General features: G+C 33.2%; 1 protein-coding gene across 1 annotated transcript in view; it reads right to left on the reverse strand.

The window, feature by feature from the left end:
• yl (Putative vitellogenin receptor yl) overlaps positions 1-17,057 on the reverse strand; it is a 147,025-nt gene that overhangs the window by 38,208 nt on the left and 91,760 nt on the right. Inside the window, exons 15-17 of the mRNA XM_072540372.1 lie at positions 12,563-12,753; positions 12,259-12,397; positions 7,630-7,712 (exon numbers count right to left, since the gene is read on the reverse strand). Coding sequence (XP_072396473.1) covers positions 7,630-7,712; positions 12,259-12,397; positions 12,563-12,753 — 413 coding nt within the window. The remainder of the gene's footprint in view (positions 1-7,629; positions 7,713-12,258; positions 12,398-12,562; positions 12,754-17,057) is intronic.

The following is a 17,057-nucleotide window of genomic DNA, read 5'->3' on the forward strand; positions in this document are numbered from 1 at the left end:
GCATTTATTTACTCATATTTATCATAATCTAGATGTTATGTTTATTTCCAAAGCACACATGACTAATAAGAGCCATGTCTATATTTCCAAATATTCAACATATGTAACTCAACATCCATTAGGTAAAGTCCACGGAGGTACGGCAATTATTACAAGAAATAACATTAAGCATCATGAAACAAATAAAATTAGTAAAGTTAACATCCAAGCCACATCAGTGTCGGTCGAAGTTTCACAAGGTCCGATTATTCTATCTGCTGTTTACTGTCCACCGAATAAAATAATTACAGCTGATCATTTTACTGAATACTTTAAGATGCTAGGACACCGTTTCATTACTGCTGGAGATTATAATGCCAAACATCATAAATGGAGTTCCAGAATCGTAACCTCACGTGGACGAGAATTATTAAAAAGTATTAATGAGAATCACTTAAGTCCTTTCTCTACTGGAGAACCTACGTATTGGCCTACTGATAGACAAAAAATTCCTGATCTTATTGATTTCGCTAGAGTAAAAGGAATATTACATACCTACCTCCAAAATTTTCCTTCATTTGACTTCTCATTAGATCATTCTCCTTTCTTCATAGATCTACAAAGCCAAATTCATAACTGTCCTAAACATTCAATACTCTCTAATAAAAGACCACACTGGAACAGATATAGAGAAGAAATAAAAACATCCATTAATCTAAACTTGCCTCTTAAAAGTGATAGCGACATAGAAAATGCAGTTGCTCACTGAACTACAGTTATTCAGCAAGCTGCTTGGATGTCCACCCCAGAAATTAATTACAAACACAACTCGAGTCCTATCCTGCACACATAAATACACTCATATTGGAAAAAAGAAAACTTCGAAAGATATGGCAGCTCACTAGGCATTCAGAAGATAAAGCAAATCTAAATAGAGCTTGCAGACTACTCAAAAGAAAACTGATCCAACATAAACACAATGGAATCAACAAATATTTAATGCATACTTAATGCATATTTAATGCAGATGATACAAACTATTCGCTGTGGAATCTAACAAAAAAACTTAAACTCAACGAACAAATAAATATGCCAATCAGGAAACAAAATGGCACTTGGGCTAAAACTGACATAGATAAAGCATATACTTTTGCAAATCATCTGTGGGAGGTATTTCAACCACATCAGAGGGAAGTCTCAGTTGAAGAAGAGCAAGCTATCCATGAAGTCGTAAATGCATCATATCAAATGGCTCCACCTAATAAATCTGTTAAGAAAACTGAAATCAAAGAAATAATTGATAATCTGGAAATTAAAAAGTCACCTGGATATGACTTAATATCTAGTTTAGTACTAAAAAATCTACCCAACAAAGACGTAAGCTTAATTACTTATATATTTAATTCAATATTAAAAACAGGTTATTTTCCACTCCAATGGAAAGTTGCTCAAATTGTTCTTATTCCAAAACCTAATAAGGATCACACGGAAGTATCTTCATACCGCCCAATTAGCTTGTTGCCGATTATATCCAAAGTATTTGAACGGCTTTTTCTGAGAAGACCGGAGCTTATTTTATATGACAGTAATGTTTTACCGAATTATCAGTTTGGGTTTAGGAAACAGCATGGTACTATCGAGTAAATTCATAGGGTGGTAAAGACTATCAGAAATTCTCTCGAACAAAAAATTACTGTACTGCTGCATTTCTAGATGTCTCTCAAGCATTCGACAAAGTTTGGCATGTAGGTCTTATCTCCAAAATTAAATCCATATTTCCTCATCCCATAAGTTCACTTTTAAGATCCTACCTGACATATCGATTCTTTCAAGTCAAAAGAGGTGGGGAAATCACTAACCTGTTTCCAATTTGTTCCGGAGTTCCACAAGGAAGCATACTAGGACCCACCCTCTACTTAATATACACATCAGACCAAAAAAGGTGTCTCTCCACCAGTTTCTATAAACAACACTCCACTACCTATTAATACCGTCATTAAATACTTAGGATTCCATTTGGATAGCAAACTTAATTGGGGTATTCACATCTGGAAGAAACGCTTTTAACTCAGCTTAATCTACAGGAAAATGTATTGGTACGTGAGTCGAAAATCAAATCTTAGCCTGGAGAACAAACTTCTGATAGATAAATGTAATGTAGTTTAAAACCGGAATGGCAATATGCAGCACAAATCTGGGATACAGCAAGTAATACCAACGTACAAAAACTTCAACATTTCCAATCAAAAGTACTGCGCCAGATCTGTAATGCCCCTTGGTATATCACGAACCACAGATTACACCACGATTTACAGTTACCAACAGTTAGCGAAGCAATATCTGCTGTAAACTCTGTATACAAGACCAGAATACCCTGCCATCCACCGCTGGCCACGGATCTGCTCAACATTTCACACGTAAGAAGATAACAACGACCAGACCCTTTGGACCTCTAGTAAATCAGGAGAAACAGAGCCTAGTGTCATGGTGCGGTGAAATAACAAGTTTCTATTCTCGTATTTTCTAAATCTTTTCTTAATTTGTTTTTTTTTTAGTCTTGTAATACTCATATGTGTGTCAGTGATGTTTATCTGTATTAAACTTTGTTTGTTAAGTTGAAGTTTAAATTAATTGTTATATCATAGATTATATTTATATTATGTCTTACCTGGGTGCTCGCCACTGGGCAGCTTCCCACTATGTTATTGTACATAAATTATACATATTGCTCATTGTTTGTAATGAGACAGATTGCTATAAACATTGGATGTTAAATAAAAAAAAGTGACCCAATCAGAGACAATGTATTTGAAGATGTAAATTTTTGTATTATTTTCTTCGGTTCTTTTTGCTTATACATTGTATTTTCGCAGTTTTTGTGTGTAACTATGTAAATATTTCTCGCTACTATTCTAATTTCCTTCTCTACTTTCTCACGTACATATAATATAACTATTATCTTTATTATTTTTAGCGTACATACCTAGTAATTCAAACATCGTCTCATGAATACATTACTTAATATAATATTATATTATTATAGCTTTCAGTATAATGTCTTCACACTTTAGTTTTTAGTGTAGATTATCAAATTTATCGTTAAATTCATTCAAGACCATAATCGAGAAATAAAAACCGACAAGATTGCAGAAACCTGAAAAAATTACTTCTTAGATTTATACAAAGACACTTCAAAAGATGCATTAGATGCAAAAAAAACACAAAAAACACAAGAAATATGCAATCAAAGAGGTAGAACCAGTAATTTTACGAGCATAGGGTTCCAACCAACTAAGAAACAAAAAACCATGAATACATGGCATACCAATGAAGACTCTAAAACAAATGAGCAAGATTAGTATAAATGTAATACTGGATATGTGCAACATAATATCGTTCGCAGGTGAATGGACTGATGAATGATGCAAATCAAGCTTTATCCCTATCCATAAAAAAGGATCACCACCCATATGCATCAATTACAGAACCATTGCACTTTTTCCTCATGTAAGCAAAAGCTTGCTACATATAATCAATGATTGGCTAAAGAGATAGTCAAAGAAATACTTGGAAAAGCAATGCGTAAACTGATATTGAACACCAGACAGATAATAGAAAACGAGAGGGAACACAGTATATTAATGCTGCTCGGTGTCGTAGATTATGCAAAGGCTTTCGATTCAGTAAAATAGAATTTCCACTGTAGCATAATGGGAAATACGTTAGGAAAGGAAGTAGACAGGGCTGTCTAGTATCAACATATTCTGAATGCATAATGAGGAAAGTACTAGAAAAATGGAATAGAGAAATCACTATAAAAGACAGAAAAATCAGTAACGTGCGATACACAGATACACTTATACTAGCAGCGAATGAAGTCGAAATAATTATTATCACTGAGCGGCTAAGCCGGATAAGCAAAGAATTCATATTTCAGATCAACACCGCAAAAACCAAAATAATTATCTTAGACGGGACAAATATACGGAACTGTCTATACTTGGATTCCCCGATAACCAACAATAGCGACAGGTCCTCAGAAATCAAGCGTACTAGCAACGGCCCGGACCGCAACAGCTAAATTAATTAACATATGAAAAGACCGAGCAATAACAAGAAATATTAGGCTCATGTTGGTCAATGCCCTTATTTTTCCCATTATTATATACGCAGTTAAAACATGGACTTTCAAAAAAATCTATAGAAGTAAGCCGTTAATAAGAAGTAAGCCTTCGAAATGTGGGTCTACACAGAAGAATTCTACGCGTATTCTGAACAGAGCACAGAACCAACTTGTCAATTCTGGAAGAGCTTCATACAAAAGAGAGGCTACTGAAAAACGTAAACCCAGCATACCTGAATTACTTCGGTCACATATTTAGAAGAATTTTGGTAGTAGAAGAAAAGTTAGAAGGTCAAAGACCAAGGGGAAGATCTTCAACAGGTTGGACATACCAAATGAAGACTCTGGTGGGAAAATCCATATATAAAGCTGTTCATCTGATACAAGAGGATAAAATTTATATTTTTTTATACTTTGCTTGTATTTTCTTATCGATTTTTCTTTTCTCTTCATCTTTAATTTTCTATTTTTAATTCAGTTACTTTTAGTCACTTTATTATTTTGGGCTCACATTTTTGGTTTATGGTTTTTGGTTACTTAGTATTCAGGTTATCAACTATTAGCTCTAGATTTTGGGTAGACTACGTTCATGAATTAACAGATATATCTTGGTATAACATTGGTATAGTATTTTACAATGTAATAAAAACTGTCTAGTGACACTGCCATTTATTACTTATTTCTGTATTTAATTTTTACCACTTATTTCGCCGAATTGTTCCACAATTTCTTTATTATTTTTCAACAGTTCCTCTTCAATTCAGAGCCTACTTAGCGGTATCCCGTTATTTTATTTAACAAAAAAGAAAGTTTTTCCAACTATCAACTTTTCTTTTTAACGGGACTTTCGAGTACAATTTCTCTCTAAAAGGCTTTGCAGATGTTTCATATAGAATTTCTTCTTCTTTTTATGTAGACATGACTCTGTCTGTTTTTTAATGTGCCTCCAGAATGTTGTCGTTTCATCTTTTTCGTGACCTTCCTACTGATCGTCTTCCTATTGAGAAACCTACTATAGGAAAACTATTTGTTGTCATCCGGCTTATATGATCGTTCCATTCCATTTTTTTATTTTTTACCCCGCTCTTGATGTTCTCCACCTTGCATCTACGTCGTATATCTGTACTTCTAGCTGTTTACATCTTTGCTGTTTATAACATCCTTTTTGTCCTCTCTGTGTCAGATTGTGGTCTGATGACTGTTTTGTAAATTCTGCCTTTCTTTGTTTTTGATATTTTTATTTCTCCATATTGTTTCATCCAGGCAACCTGCGTCTCTGTTTGCTCTATTTACTTGATCTTTCACTTCAGTTTTGACCTTTCTGTGGCTAGATAATGTGATGATTACATATTTAAACTCCATCCCTAGTTCTATTATATGACCTTCCAGCTCCAATTTCCATCTTAGTAAATTTGCTGTTATAACCAGGCATTTTGTCTGTTTTGGAGAAATCAACACATTAAATATTCTGGCGATTATATAAAATTGGTGCAGCATACATTGTAAATCATCTTCACTTTGAGAGAGCAGTATTGTTCATCCATAATCAGGTTAAAAAATAGAGGACTAGGGAATCTCTCTGTCGTATCCCATTGCCAGCTTCAATAGGGTCGGTTAGTTCTTCTTCTACTTTTACTTTTATTGTGTTATTTTGGTAGATATTTTTGATCGTTTTGATTATTCCCCTGAACGTCCTTTAATTTAACCAGGTCAAATTAAGGTTCAGGACACAGATATTCCCTGTTTGTTGTATTCTAGTGATTTCTCTTGCACTTGCCTCATTATAAATATACCGTCGGTGCGCGATCTTCCTGGCCGAAAAGCTTGTTGTTTTTCTGTTAGTGTTATAATTTCTTTTAGTTTATTTGTTATCAGTTTGGTTGTTAATTTTGGTATTGTGTTTATGCTGTTTAATAAATTAATTCCTCTGTAATTTTCCGAATCCGATTTGTCTCCATTTTGAAGAGAGGTATTAAAATGCTTGATCTCCATTCTTGAGGAATTCTGTTTTGTTTTATTATTTTTTGGATTAGTTTTAATAGTTGTTTGGTCAGATCTAGTCCTCCTTATAGGAGTATGTTCTGTATTCTGTCCTCTCCTGGTGATTTTCTATTTTTTTATTTCGTTAATGCTTCCTTTACCCCTTCCTCCTTAATAAATATTTCTTCGTTTGTCGTCACCTCTGGTGTTCATTATCGTCACCTTTAACAAATAGGAATCGAAAGTAGTCTACCCATGTTTCCTTCTGAATGTAGTTCGTTCATATCTTTTCTTTGTTCTCTGATCATTGTCCATATTTCTTTTTGTGTTCCGAAGAAATCCTGTTCCATCTGTTTTGAGAAGCTCTGCCAGTATTCCCTTTTATTTATTTAACTAAAGTATTCGTTCCATTTCTAAGTCGATTATAGTGGTTATATGCCTGTTGTGTTTGTTTTACTTTGTATTCTAAAAAGAATGCTTTCTTCTTTTCTTCACATTTTATCTTCACTTCCTCTCTAAGCCATGGTGTTTCCTTTTTGATATATTAGTGTTCGTTACTTTTTGTTCTCCAAGTGATTCTGTTTCTGCGTTAATTATGTTATTTTTTCCCAGCTTTTCTCGATGTTATCGTTTTCCAATATTTTATTCCCAGCGATCTTCTCTGATATTTTTATATGGAATTTGATTAAGTAATTTATTTTATTTGTATAATTAATATGGGTTGATTTGATTTATCCAATTCAACATTGGATCAATGGATTTTTAAATGACGTTTGCAACTTTTTAGTCTTTGTTTTATTTGGATTTACAACGTAATATACTCTTCTGTGTGATTACACCTCTAATCTCCCTTAAATCTTCATACACCCCTTCGTTCTTTATTCTGAAATACCTATTCAAAATGTATGATTTTAAGATAACATATCGTTTTAAATTTAAACCCAACTGAGTTGCTACTTTAAGTCCTTTATACTATAACATCCTATAAAATTATCAGCAACAATGTAGTATAAAACCAATTTTTATACTACATTTAAATCGCTTAAATTACTACATTTAAATTGTTTTTACCCTTATATTTAGTGGCTTCACATGTGTATACCCAGTACCAGCAGTGATGATGAAAACTTTCTGTAATGTAGCCCAAAAGGGTTCTTTTAACTAAAATGCCTTTTAATAAAGGATTTTTTAATTAAAATTTTTTGTTAAATATTAAAATTTAAATTTAAAATTTTTGTGATTTGTGGTACAGCCGACTACAGGAAATTTATTTTCCTTGAAAATTTCTTATATAATCCAGGTATACTTTTATTTATTATTTGTCTTATATAATAAATATTCTTATATATACTAATAAAATACTAGTTTCTAATTATGCTCTGTGTGTGTTTCTTGCGACTCATAAGTTATATTCTACTTATTTCGAGAATATTGTATAATATATGATTAAAAACAAACATAGTATAACCGAGAAAAAGGTTAATGCAGAATGGACTTTGTAAATTACACACATTGAAAAATTATATGAAATAAATCAAATAACTTACAACAGTGCTCATCTGAATTATCAGTACAGTCATATTCTCCATCGCATTCCCAATCTTTTGGTATGCAAGTTCCGACATCACACCTAGAATTATAAAAAATAATTAAATATATTGAACAAGAAATAAAAAAAAAAGAAAATATTCATATTCGGATGACCAAAACTCATCACTACTACACCGATCACCAATTTATGCACTACTATTGGTGATCAGTGTAGTAGTGTCTGGAGGCTCGGGAGACTGAGATCTCGGAAGCCCTGAAGAAGACATCAGAGAGGATGTCGAAAGCTCAGCTTAATGAGAATCAATGCGGTTCAATCTGGAAGACTGTTAACTTTAATATTTATTTTTGCAATAGTATTAATCTTATCTCAAGGTTTAATTGTGCTACGCAAACCGCGAAAATCTTTCGGAATATATATATATATATATATATATATATATATATATATATATATATATATATATATATATATATATATATATATATATATATATATATATATACAGGCGCGGATACAGAGGGGGTCTACGAGGTTTTAGACCCCCCTATTATATTTAGTTTATAAACATTATTTTTCGCAGTTTCGCATCTCGGGACAGTGAGTGCGGATTGGGATTCAGTGCGTCTTTTATTAAGATAAGGCAATATAAATCAATTTTAACTCGTGACGACTTGCACCGCGGAACGATCATTCTCAGCAAGACGTGTGAAAATCTATCTCAGATCCAGGAAACATTTATCGCACATTTAACACTCACTTCTGTGTGTGTATCAAAAAAAATCATACACCTTTGCGCAAGAAAACATTCTAGACGACCCCAATCATATTAAAATGTACATAGGCTGTATAATTTATTTTGAAGAATTAAATTTTAGCACTTAAAATTATCCTTTATATTGTATTCGGTGATAATTATACAATTTATAATAATAACTTCATTAAACTGTGAGTAGACTATATAATTATTGATTCTGAAGATCCGATATGCAAAAGGCCGAAACATTGAGGCCATTGGTAAAAGTGATAGTATAAATATCTCAGAGTAAAGCAAGCGTGGAAAATTGAGCATCAGCAAATGAAAACTGAGATAACTACGACGATTATACGAAGGATAAAACAGCTGCTTCATTTACACCTGATCAGTAAATATTTGTTTAAGGCACTAAGGCATTTTTCACTCTTAACTGTTCATTTCGTATTGCTAAGCAGACCTAAACGAATATGGAAAATCTTTAGCGAAAAGTATGAACACACCTCATGAAAGCACGAAAACATCATCCTCGTAGTGCAGTTGAAAGAACGACATTACCACGATATTTACACAGCACCGTTTAAATTGAGGAAACCAAAATCGTGCACAAACCATCTTTTTAAGGAGGAAAAAAATGCGTACTTGCATGAGTAAACCTCTACATAGGTGACATCCCAATGAAATCAGCCAAGAATTCGTCGATAATATTGCGTCAAACTATTGGTTTACCAGGACTGCCAGGCATTTACAACTGAATATAAGGAACGACATGACTCAGTAGGGAAAATCCTCCATCAAGAGATTACTATTAAATTGGGACTTCTCCAAACCAACCATCTTTTATATTCTGAAAGCGTTAATGAGCATATGCTTGAGAATGGCAACTACAAGCTATACTGGGACCGCATTGTGCACACAGACCAAACAGTGGCACATAATAGACCAGATCTCATATTAGTTAATAAGTTAACTCAACAAAGAACACTAATTGATGCGGCGATACTTAACAACAATAATCTGCATGTTACATATATCGAAAAAATCGCCAAATACAAAGATCTGGAAATTCAAATACAGAGGCAACAGAGAATGGAAGGTACCCAGACAATACCTATTAGACTTTCTACTACTGGAGTCATTCCGAAAAATCTCCTAGAAAAGTCGGTGGCAGGCTATTGTGCAGGCGGACCCTTGTCGTACAATCAGCTACATCCCCACAACAAGAAGAACCACATATGAGCTAAACAACAATAGGAGCTCCACTCGCTGAAGGTGCTGCGCAGGAACATCAGCCGTTACTCACTAAAGCATGACTGACGACGAATAGCAGATAAATTTCGAGTAATTATAAGAAATAATCTTATCCCAGAGACTAGACGCAATACCACCAGAAGGCAAGTCGAACGGGAGATTTATAACCAAAAGCTAGTTGTAGATCAAGTCCCTAATGAAATCCCTATTGAACAGACTTCTGAGCCTCTCATACAAGAAACTTAACTTATTAATACGCAGCAGGACAACAACGAGTTGTACGATAGCCTGGTAAGTGAAATGGCACGTGCTGTACAACAGTCTAATGAGACAAACCCAATTAGCAGACCACCGCTACTAAAAATAAATTTTTTTAAGCGCTGTTACAAATTGTGAGGACTGAAGTTCTACCCAATTATATCTTGGAAACATGTATATTGGAATATTTGCATATGCTTATTTACTGTGCATCAACAGCAATTGCTAATGTTATAGGCATTAAAATCAGTACACGACGATATACTGATATCGGAAGGACTGAAAGCAGAATTGCACCCTGGGAAAAACGACTTCTAAGTAAAATTGAATTATTGGACAAATTACGGAATACATCCGTATACTGCAAGACACTCACAACATGATCTAGAAAACAACACAGCTCAACACTGTCTGGACATATTAAAATAAAAACACTCCGTTTGTTCAGGTCGCCTTAGTAGATACAAAATTAGTAACAACCGAAAATGCGACAATATACTTTTTGAGTATGCAAAGAAGGCTTTCTATAGCAAAACTAAATTTCACTGTAGAAAATAAAAATAAACCCTACCCAAGCCAAGAAGAAATTCATGAGTTTTGGGGAAACCAACTTTCGACGCCAGCCATTAATAACAAAAATGCTGGATGGATTGAAGACCCGACGAATAACTGTCAATGCTACAGTAATATTCCCTATGAACCTTTTACCACTAAAGAAGTCTCGAACATTATCAAAGACCTTTATTACTGAACATGTCCTGAACCAGACGGGGTTCAAAACTTCTGGATAAAGAAGTTTTGGAGTGTCCATGAACAATGTTAATTAATCATGTTATTTCTGATCCGCAAAAAAAATTACCATTTATTACTCAGATAACCACTTATCTAATACCGAAGGGTCAAAATAATATCCAAGATATAGCCAAGTACCGTCCAATAACTTGTCTTCCACCTTTGTACAAATTGGTTTCATCCTGTGTAATCCAGTGTATCTACCAAAACTGTTCTTTAAACAATAGCATAAGGTCTCAGCAGAAAGGATGCACTAAGGGTTTTATGGGTTGCAAAAAACAACTTATAATCGACTCAGAAGAAAGGTTAAGACCGGAGGTTTCTATATGCAAGATGGCCAAAACATCGAGGAAATGGGTGAAAATGATATATACAAATATCTCGAAGTAAAGTAAGCGCGAAAAATTGACCATAGATAAATGAAAACCGAACTAACTTCTGAGTTTGTGCAAAGAGTAATACAACTTAATCGGTCATATCTTAATAGTAAAAATCTGTTTAAGGTAATAAATACGTACGCCTGTTCCGCGCTAAGCTACTCATTAGGTATTATAAACTGGTCAGAAACGGATATAGAAAGTCGTCAGCGAAAAGTAAGAACACTTCTTGCAAAGGCGCAAAAACACCATTTACGCAGTGCAGTATAGAGAACAACATTACGGCGGTATCCAATAAAGTGTCGAACTATTGGTTGATATCAGGAAATATGTTTCCCGAGACTGAGGGTTTTCTATTTATCATTCAGAATCAGGTTATTTCAACTCTTACCTGAAATATATTGTTAAAGATCCTTAAGTCCAAAATGACAAATGCCGATATGGACAACAAAACCCAACAAACAATACAACATCTTACCGGAGGCTGCCAGGCGTTTGTCGGTAATGATTATAAAGCACGCAATGACTCACTAGAAAATATTATCCACTAAGAACTACCTGACAAATTGGGACTTCGCCAAACCGACCATCTTTATTATTACGCATTAGGTCATGCAGAAATCTGTACTCCTCACGACGTCCAAATGTGTATTAAAATTTTTGGGAGATAATCCAGGATACCAAATCACCTAGGGCTCGATAAGATGGAAAGAGTCCCACCAGAGCTCAATCCTTTTGATACTGCAGGTATATTTAATGAGTGAATTTTCCCCTTGGAGGGAGTGTGAGTGTATGGCTAAATCTGGATAATAATAATATTTTAATATATATATATATATATATATATATATATATATATATATATCTTCTTCTTCTCGTGCCACTCCTAACGGAGATTGGAAATCATCATGGCCACTGCGACTTTGTTAGCAGCGCGCCTAAAAAGTTCAATCGAACTACACCCGAACCATTCACGTAGATTACGAAGATTACGAATTATATATATATATATATATATATATATATATATATATAAATATATATATATATATATATATATATATATATAAATATATATATATATATATAAATATATATATATATATATATATATATATATATATATATATATATATATATATATATATATATATAGATACTACAAAGATTCAAATCGGTAATTGGGTAAACTTACCTGAACTGAGATTCCAAACAAATATTATTCTCGCAATTAAATTCATCTGATCCATCATCGCAATCATGATAACCATCACATAAAAATCGTTCTGATATACATTCAGAGCTCTTACAGGTAAAATGACCGGGAGGACACCCTACAAACGATTGTGAAAGAAATTAGATGCAATATTAGACTATCAAACATAATCAAAGTATAGTTAAATTAGAAATTAAATTAAAATAATAAGACGCATTGTTTAAAAAAATAGTTACATAGCGCTAAAGCTGATCTAATAGATAATAATAAATATTTGTATTACCTAGTTTCTTCTTTTTATCTGCACATCCATACTCGTCCGACTTATCTTTACAGTCATAACTATGATTGCAGACCAAATCTTCACTGATGCACTGTCCATCGTCGCATTTATACTGACCAGGTAAACATTCGGAAGCAGCTTGACAATCCCATTCATCTTCACCAAATGCGCAGTCTTTAAAACCATTGCACCTAAATTTATAATATATTCATAATAATATAGATGTAGCAAACATTAAACATAACGTAAATTAAATATGCAGTAAAGTCTCAAAAAAAACAGAATATCCTTTTACCTATATTGATAAATGGGATAATATTAAAACGAAATAAAATTAAAAGGAAAAATCTCAGTGGTTGGCTGTATAACATAGTTTAAAAAACATTGTTTTTTAATATTTTAAATACTTAAATATATAGTTTAAAATTTTAAATCATCTAAAAGAATTAACAATTTGAAAACATTTCGGTCCTATCTACCATCATCAGTAAAAACGTAGAAATAAGTATTTCTTCTTACGAATCCGATTTCGACAGTTCGTCGTCAGACACCGACGACGATGAGGGTGACCTAAAATGTAAACTGTTATAATGATAAAACCAGTGTTATTTTCTTTGTTTTTGTAAAAACTATTTTTTATTGAGATATATGTTTTAAATACTAATATTGTATTATTATGTATTATGTTATCCAGTCGGTTCATTATAACGCAAATTATTTTATTTGTACATAATTTTTAAAAACAATTGTTTAGAAATAATATTAGTTATACTCAACTCTATCTCAACTCAAAATAAATTGAAAATATGAAATTATAAACAACTAGTACCTTTGGCCGTCGCAATCCAATGCGACGGGGAATCCAATCAATTATTGTCATCTACAGTCAGTCATTCATTTTTTAAAATAATAAACTTTTGCATATAAGTATAATATATAAAGTATGATCTGGTGAGTTTCTGACCTGATAACATGTTTTTACTATACCATATATATATATATATATATATATATATATATATATATATATATATATATATATATATATATATAGATATATATATATATATATATATATATATATATATATATATATATGTTAATGGAACGCTATATACATTATATGTACAATATGTCTCACGGTCATATGCTAGTATTAGGCTAGTTGTTTATTTTGTAATCAGTCAGAGGCCTTTTTGAGGTCAATAAAGCAAATTTACCTTATGCTTTATATATAAAGGAAATATGTCTATTATCATCCATTAGGGTAGTGCCCTTTTGGTAGTCTCTTAACAATCAGTTGTTTATTTTGTACTCAGCCTTCTGTAAGTCAATAAATCAAAATTTGTCTTATGGTAAATTTCTTTTTGTCCATAGTGACCTATGATATCTCGTATGTCACCGCTATACGTTCATCAATAATGAAGATACTGTGTAGTGCCTTTTTAGTAGTAGCCTTGTTTGTGTTTTCTATCTAAATATATTCATTATATCTGCAATTTCATTTAATATGTCGCATGTTAGTACTCGTTCAGTTGTTTTTTTTTTTTTTGTATACAGCCAGAGGACTTCTTTAAGTTTAATAATATTAAATTAAGTTCTTTAAAAGATCAATATCATCAGCGTATGCTAAGATTTTTATTGATCTATTTTAAATAGTACTGCCGTCTCTAATTCGTGTCTCGGGCTGCCTTTTCCAAGGCAATGGTAGATAGGAGGCAAGCCAGGGCATTCCCTTGTCTGAGTCCATCCTTTATCTCAAAGGATCGAGAATTTTCTCCCTGCATACTAACTCTGGCTTTTAAATTATGCATTGTTATTCTCGTTAATCGGATAAGTTTTTCTGGTATACCAAATTCATGCATTGATTGGGATAGTAATGTTCTCTTGACACTGCCATATGCAACCTTGAAGTCGACGAATAAGTGATGGGTTTCAATATTAAATTCTAATGTTTTCTCGAGGATCTGTCTTATTGAATGAATCTGGCCAATTGTTGATTTTTCTGGAGTAAATCCAGGCTGGTATTTTCCAACTATGCCAACTGTGTAAATTTGTAGCCTTGTATAGAGAATATTTTGTAAACAGTTGTTAACAGGGCTATACCTCTATAGTGTCACACTGGAGCTGATCGCCTTTTTATGTAACGGGCATATCAGGCCTTAAAACCATTTATACGGCCTGATCTAATTTTGACAGGGAAGAAGTAAAAGTTTATGCAGTGCTTGCAGCAGGGCGTCGCCACCATTCTTGTAGAGCTCACTACAAATTTGATCAGTTCCTGGTGATTTATTATTTTTAGGCTTTTTAATAGCTTGGACAACCTCTTCAGTAGTGGGTGGTCTTTCGTTTGGGTTAAATAGATTCCAACCATTTCGATCTGCTACGGTGTTAACTGCTTCCTCGATATAATAGCCGTTCAATTTTAAGTCGAAAAATGCAACCCATCGGTTCAAGGTTAAGGCCGTATCACTTAGGATATTTCCTTCTCCATCCCTATTCTTGGCTTAAAGTCTTTACTCATTTTGTTTACATTTCTGTACTTTCGAGTTTCGTTTTGATTTCATAACCATTCAATGTTTTCTTACTTATTTCTTTAAATTGCTTTTTTCTTCTTTTATGTAGTCTTTTTTCTTCTCTTTCTGCTTTCAAATTTTTTTTGTTATCTGTTGCTGCTTGGCACTCCTCGTCAAGTCATTCGTTTTGTTTAACTGATCCTCCTCCTACTATCACGTTTTTGGTGCTTGCAAAGTTTATTAATCTCAACCCGTTATCATTTGACTCTTCATGTAAACTCTCAAATCCTATAGTTGGCTGGAAAAACTGCTCTCTCTTGCCAGTTTTTGCATTAAGGTACCCCGCAATTATTTTCACGTCATGATGTGGACATTGACCATATTCTTTGTCTAAGGTGTCGTAGAATTTATCTTTTTCGTCGACTTCCTGTTCTTCTGTGGGTGCGTGTACACTAAGTAAGCTACTGTAAAAGAATTTTCCTTTAAGCCATAGATAACATATTCTGTCATTTATGGGTTTAAAGCTGAGGACTAATTGCTTTACTTTTTTACTGACTAGAAAACGACTGCCAAATATGTGTACAATGTTCTGCTATAGTATATATTGTAGTCTTTTCTTTTAAAAAATCCTAAACCAGTCCATCGCATCTCATGAATCGCTATTACATCGGTTTTCAAATTATTCAGTTCTTGTGTTAGCAATTTGAGAGCGCCTCGGGCATAAATGGTTCATACGTATCATGTGCAGATCCGTAAATCGTTAATTCTTTGTCGTTTGCTATGTCGTCGTCCTAAATTAAACAGTCTGGCTTTTCTTCTTCGTGGTTTTTTCGACACTCTTCTTCCATTCGGCATTTCTTCCGCTCTCGTTTGCCCTGACTCTGCTTCCCACTGGGATTGGTTACCACAATCTTCCACGAGTTGCTCAGGTTACCGTGACCAACGCGTGGAGGTCAACGCGTGGAGGTTAGAGTCGGAATTGAATAGGAGAGATTAGTGACGCTAACAGGATACAGCGTCATATCTTGCGCATAACTTCCTTATTTAAACCCCATATTAGTAATATTAAAAGGTTGTTTCGATAGGTCCTAGTGAATTTTGCGTTAAAACTTAAAACTTTAGTAAATGTGTCCAAATTATTTTATCTTATATCGATCTAAGAGAATTTACATTTACTGCTTATACAGGGAATGATAAGAGATGTGCAGAGTCGGTTTCCCTCTTGGGTGATTTTTGCTTCTGAATTTCGGTGTTGATATAGTACAAAAACCTTTAACATATTACAGTTTGGTAAACGAATATAAATGCTTTTACAAAACGATATTAACGGCAAACCACTCATATGAACACGAAGTACAAATAAGAGCTAAGACATTTAAGCGTACATAATTAATGAGACCTTGCTCAGACCAGCAAAGTGGTATCAAGAAAATACCACTTGAAGTGAAATAGCTGAACCTTGCTGATTATTTACTCTCACTTTTTTTGTTTTCAATAGATAAAGATATACAGACAAAGATGGACTTAAATCTAGAATCTAGAAAAAAGTAAGGAGAAAAATTATTAATCAACGTTTTGAAGGTAACCACTTTTTGAAAATTTTACTACATATCTAAATCTGAATAAGGAATGAAAAAAACAAATCTTGCTAAAAATGATAAGAATCAAAGTACTACAAAACTTCTTGTAGAATACTGAAATTATATTAAATGATCTCTTAATAGATTAAGAGGATTTGAAATGTAAATACAATTTCTGGATGGTAGGAAAATTTTAATGCTAATACCTTGCTAACTGGAGAAGAAGAATCGTTTTCAACTCTCAAATATTATAAAGTTTGTAACCTATGACATATATTTCGTCGCGACTGATACTACACTCATAATGATTTTAAAAGTTAAAGCCGAGTAGTAATCAGAAGAAGAAAATTTTCTTCTTCCAATTACTATTATTATTACTATGAAAAAGTAAGTTATGAT

The sequence above is a fragment of the Diabrotica undecimpunctata genome, chromosome 8, assembly GCF_040954645.1.
Source record: "Diabrotica undecimpunctata isolate CICGRU chromosome 8, icDiaUnde3, whole genome shotgun sequence".
Lineage (NCBI taxonomy): Eukaryota > Metazoa > Arthropoda > Insecta > Coleoptera > Chrysomelidae > Diabrotica > Diabrotica undecimpunctata.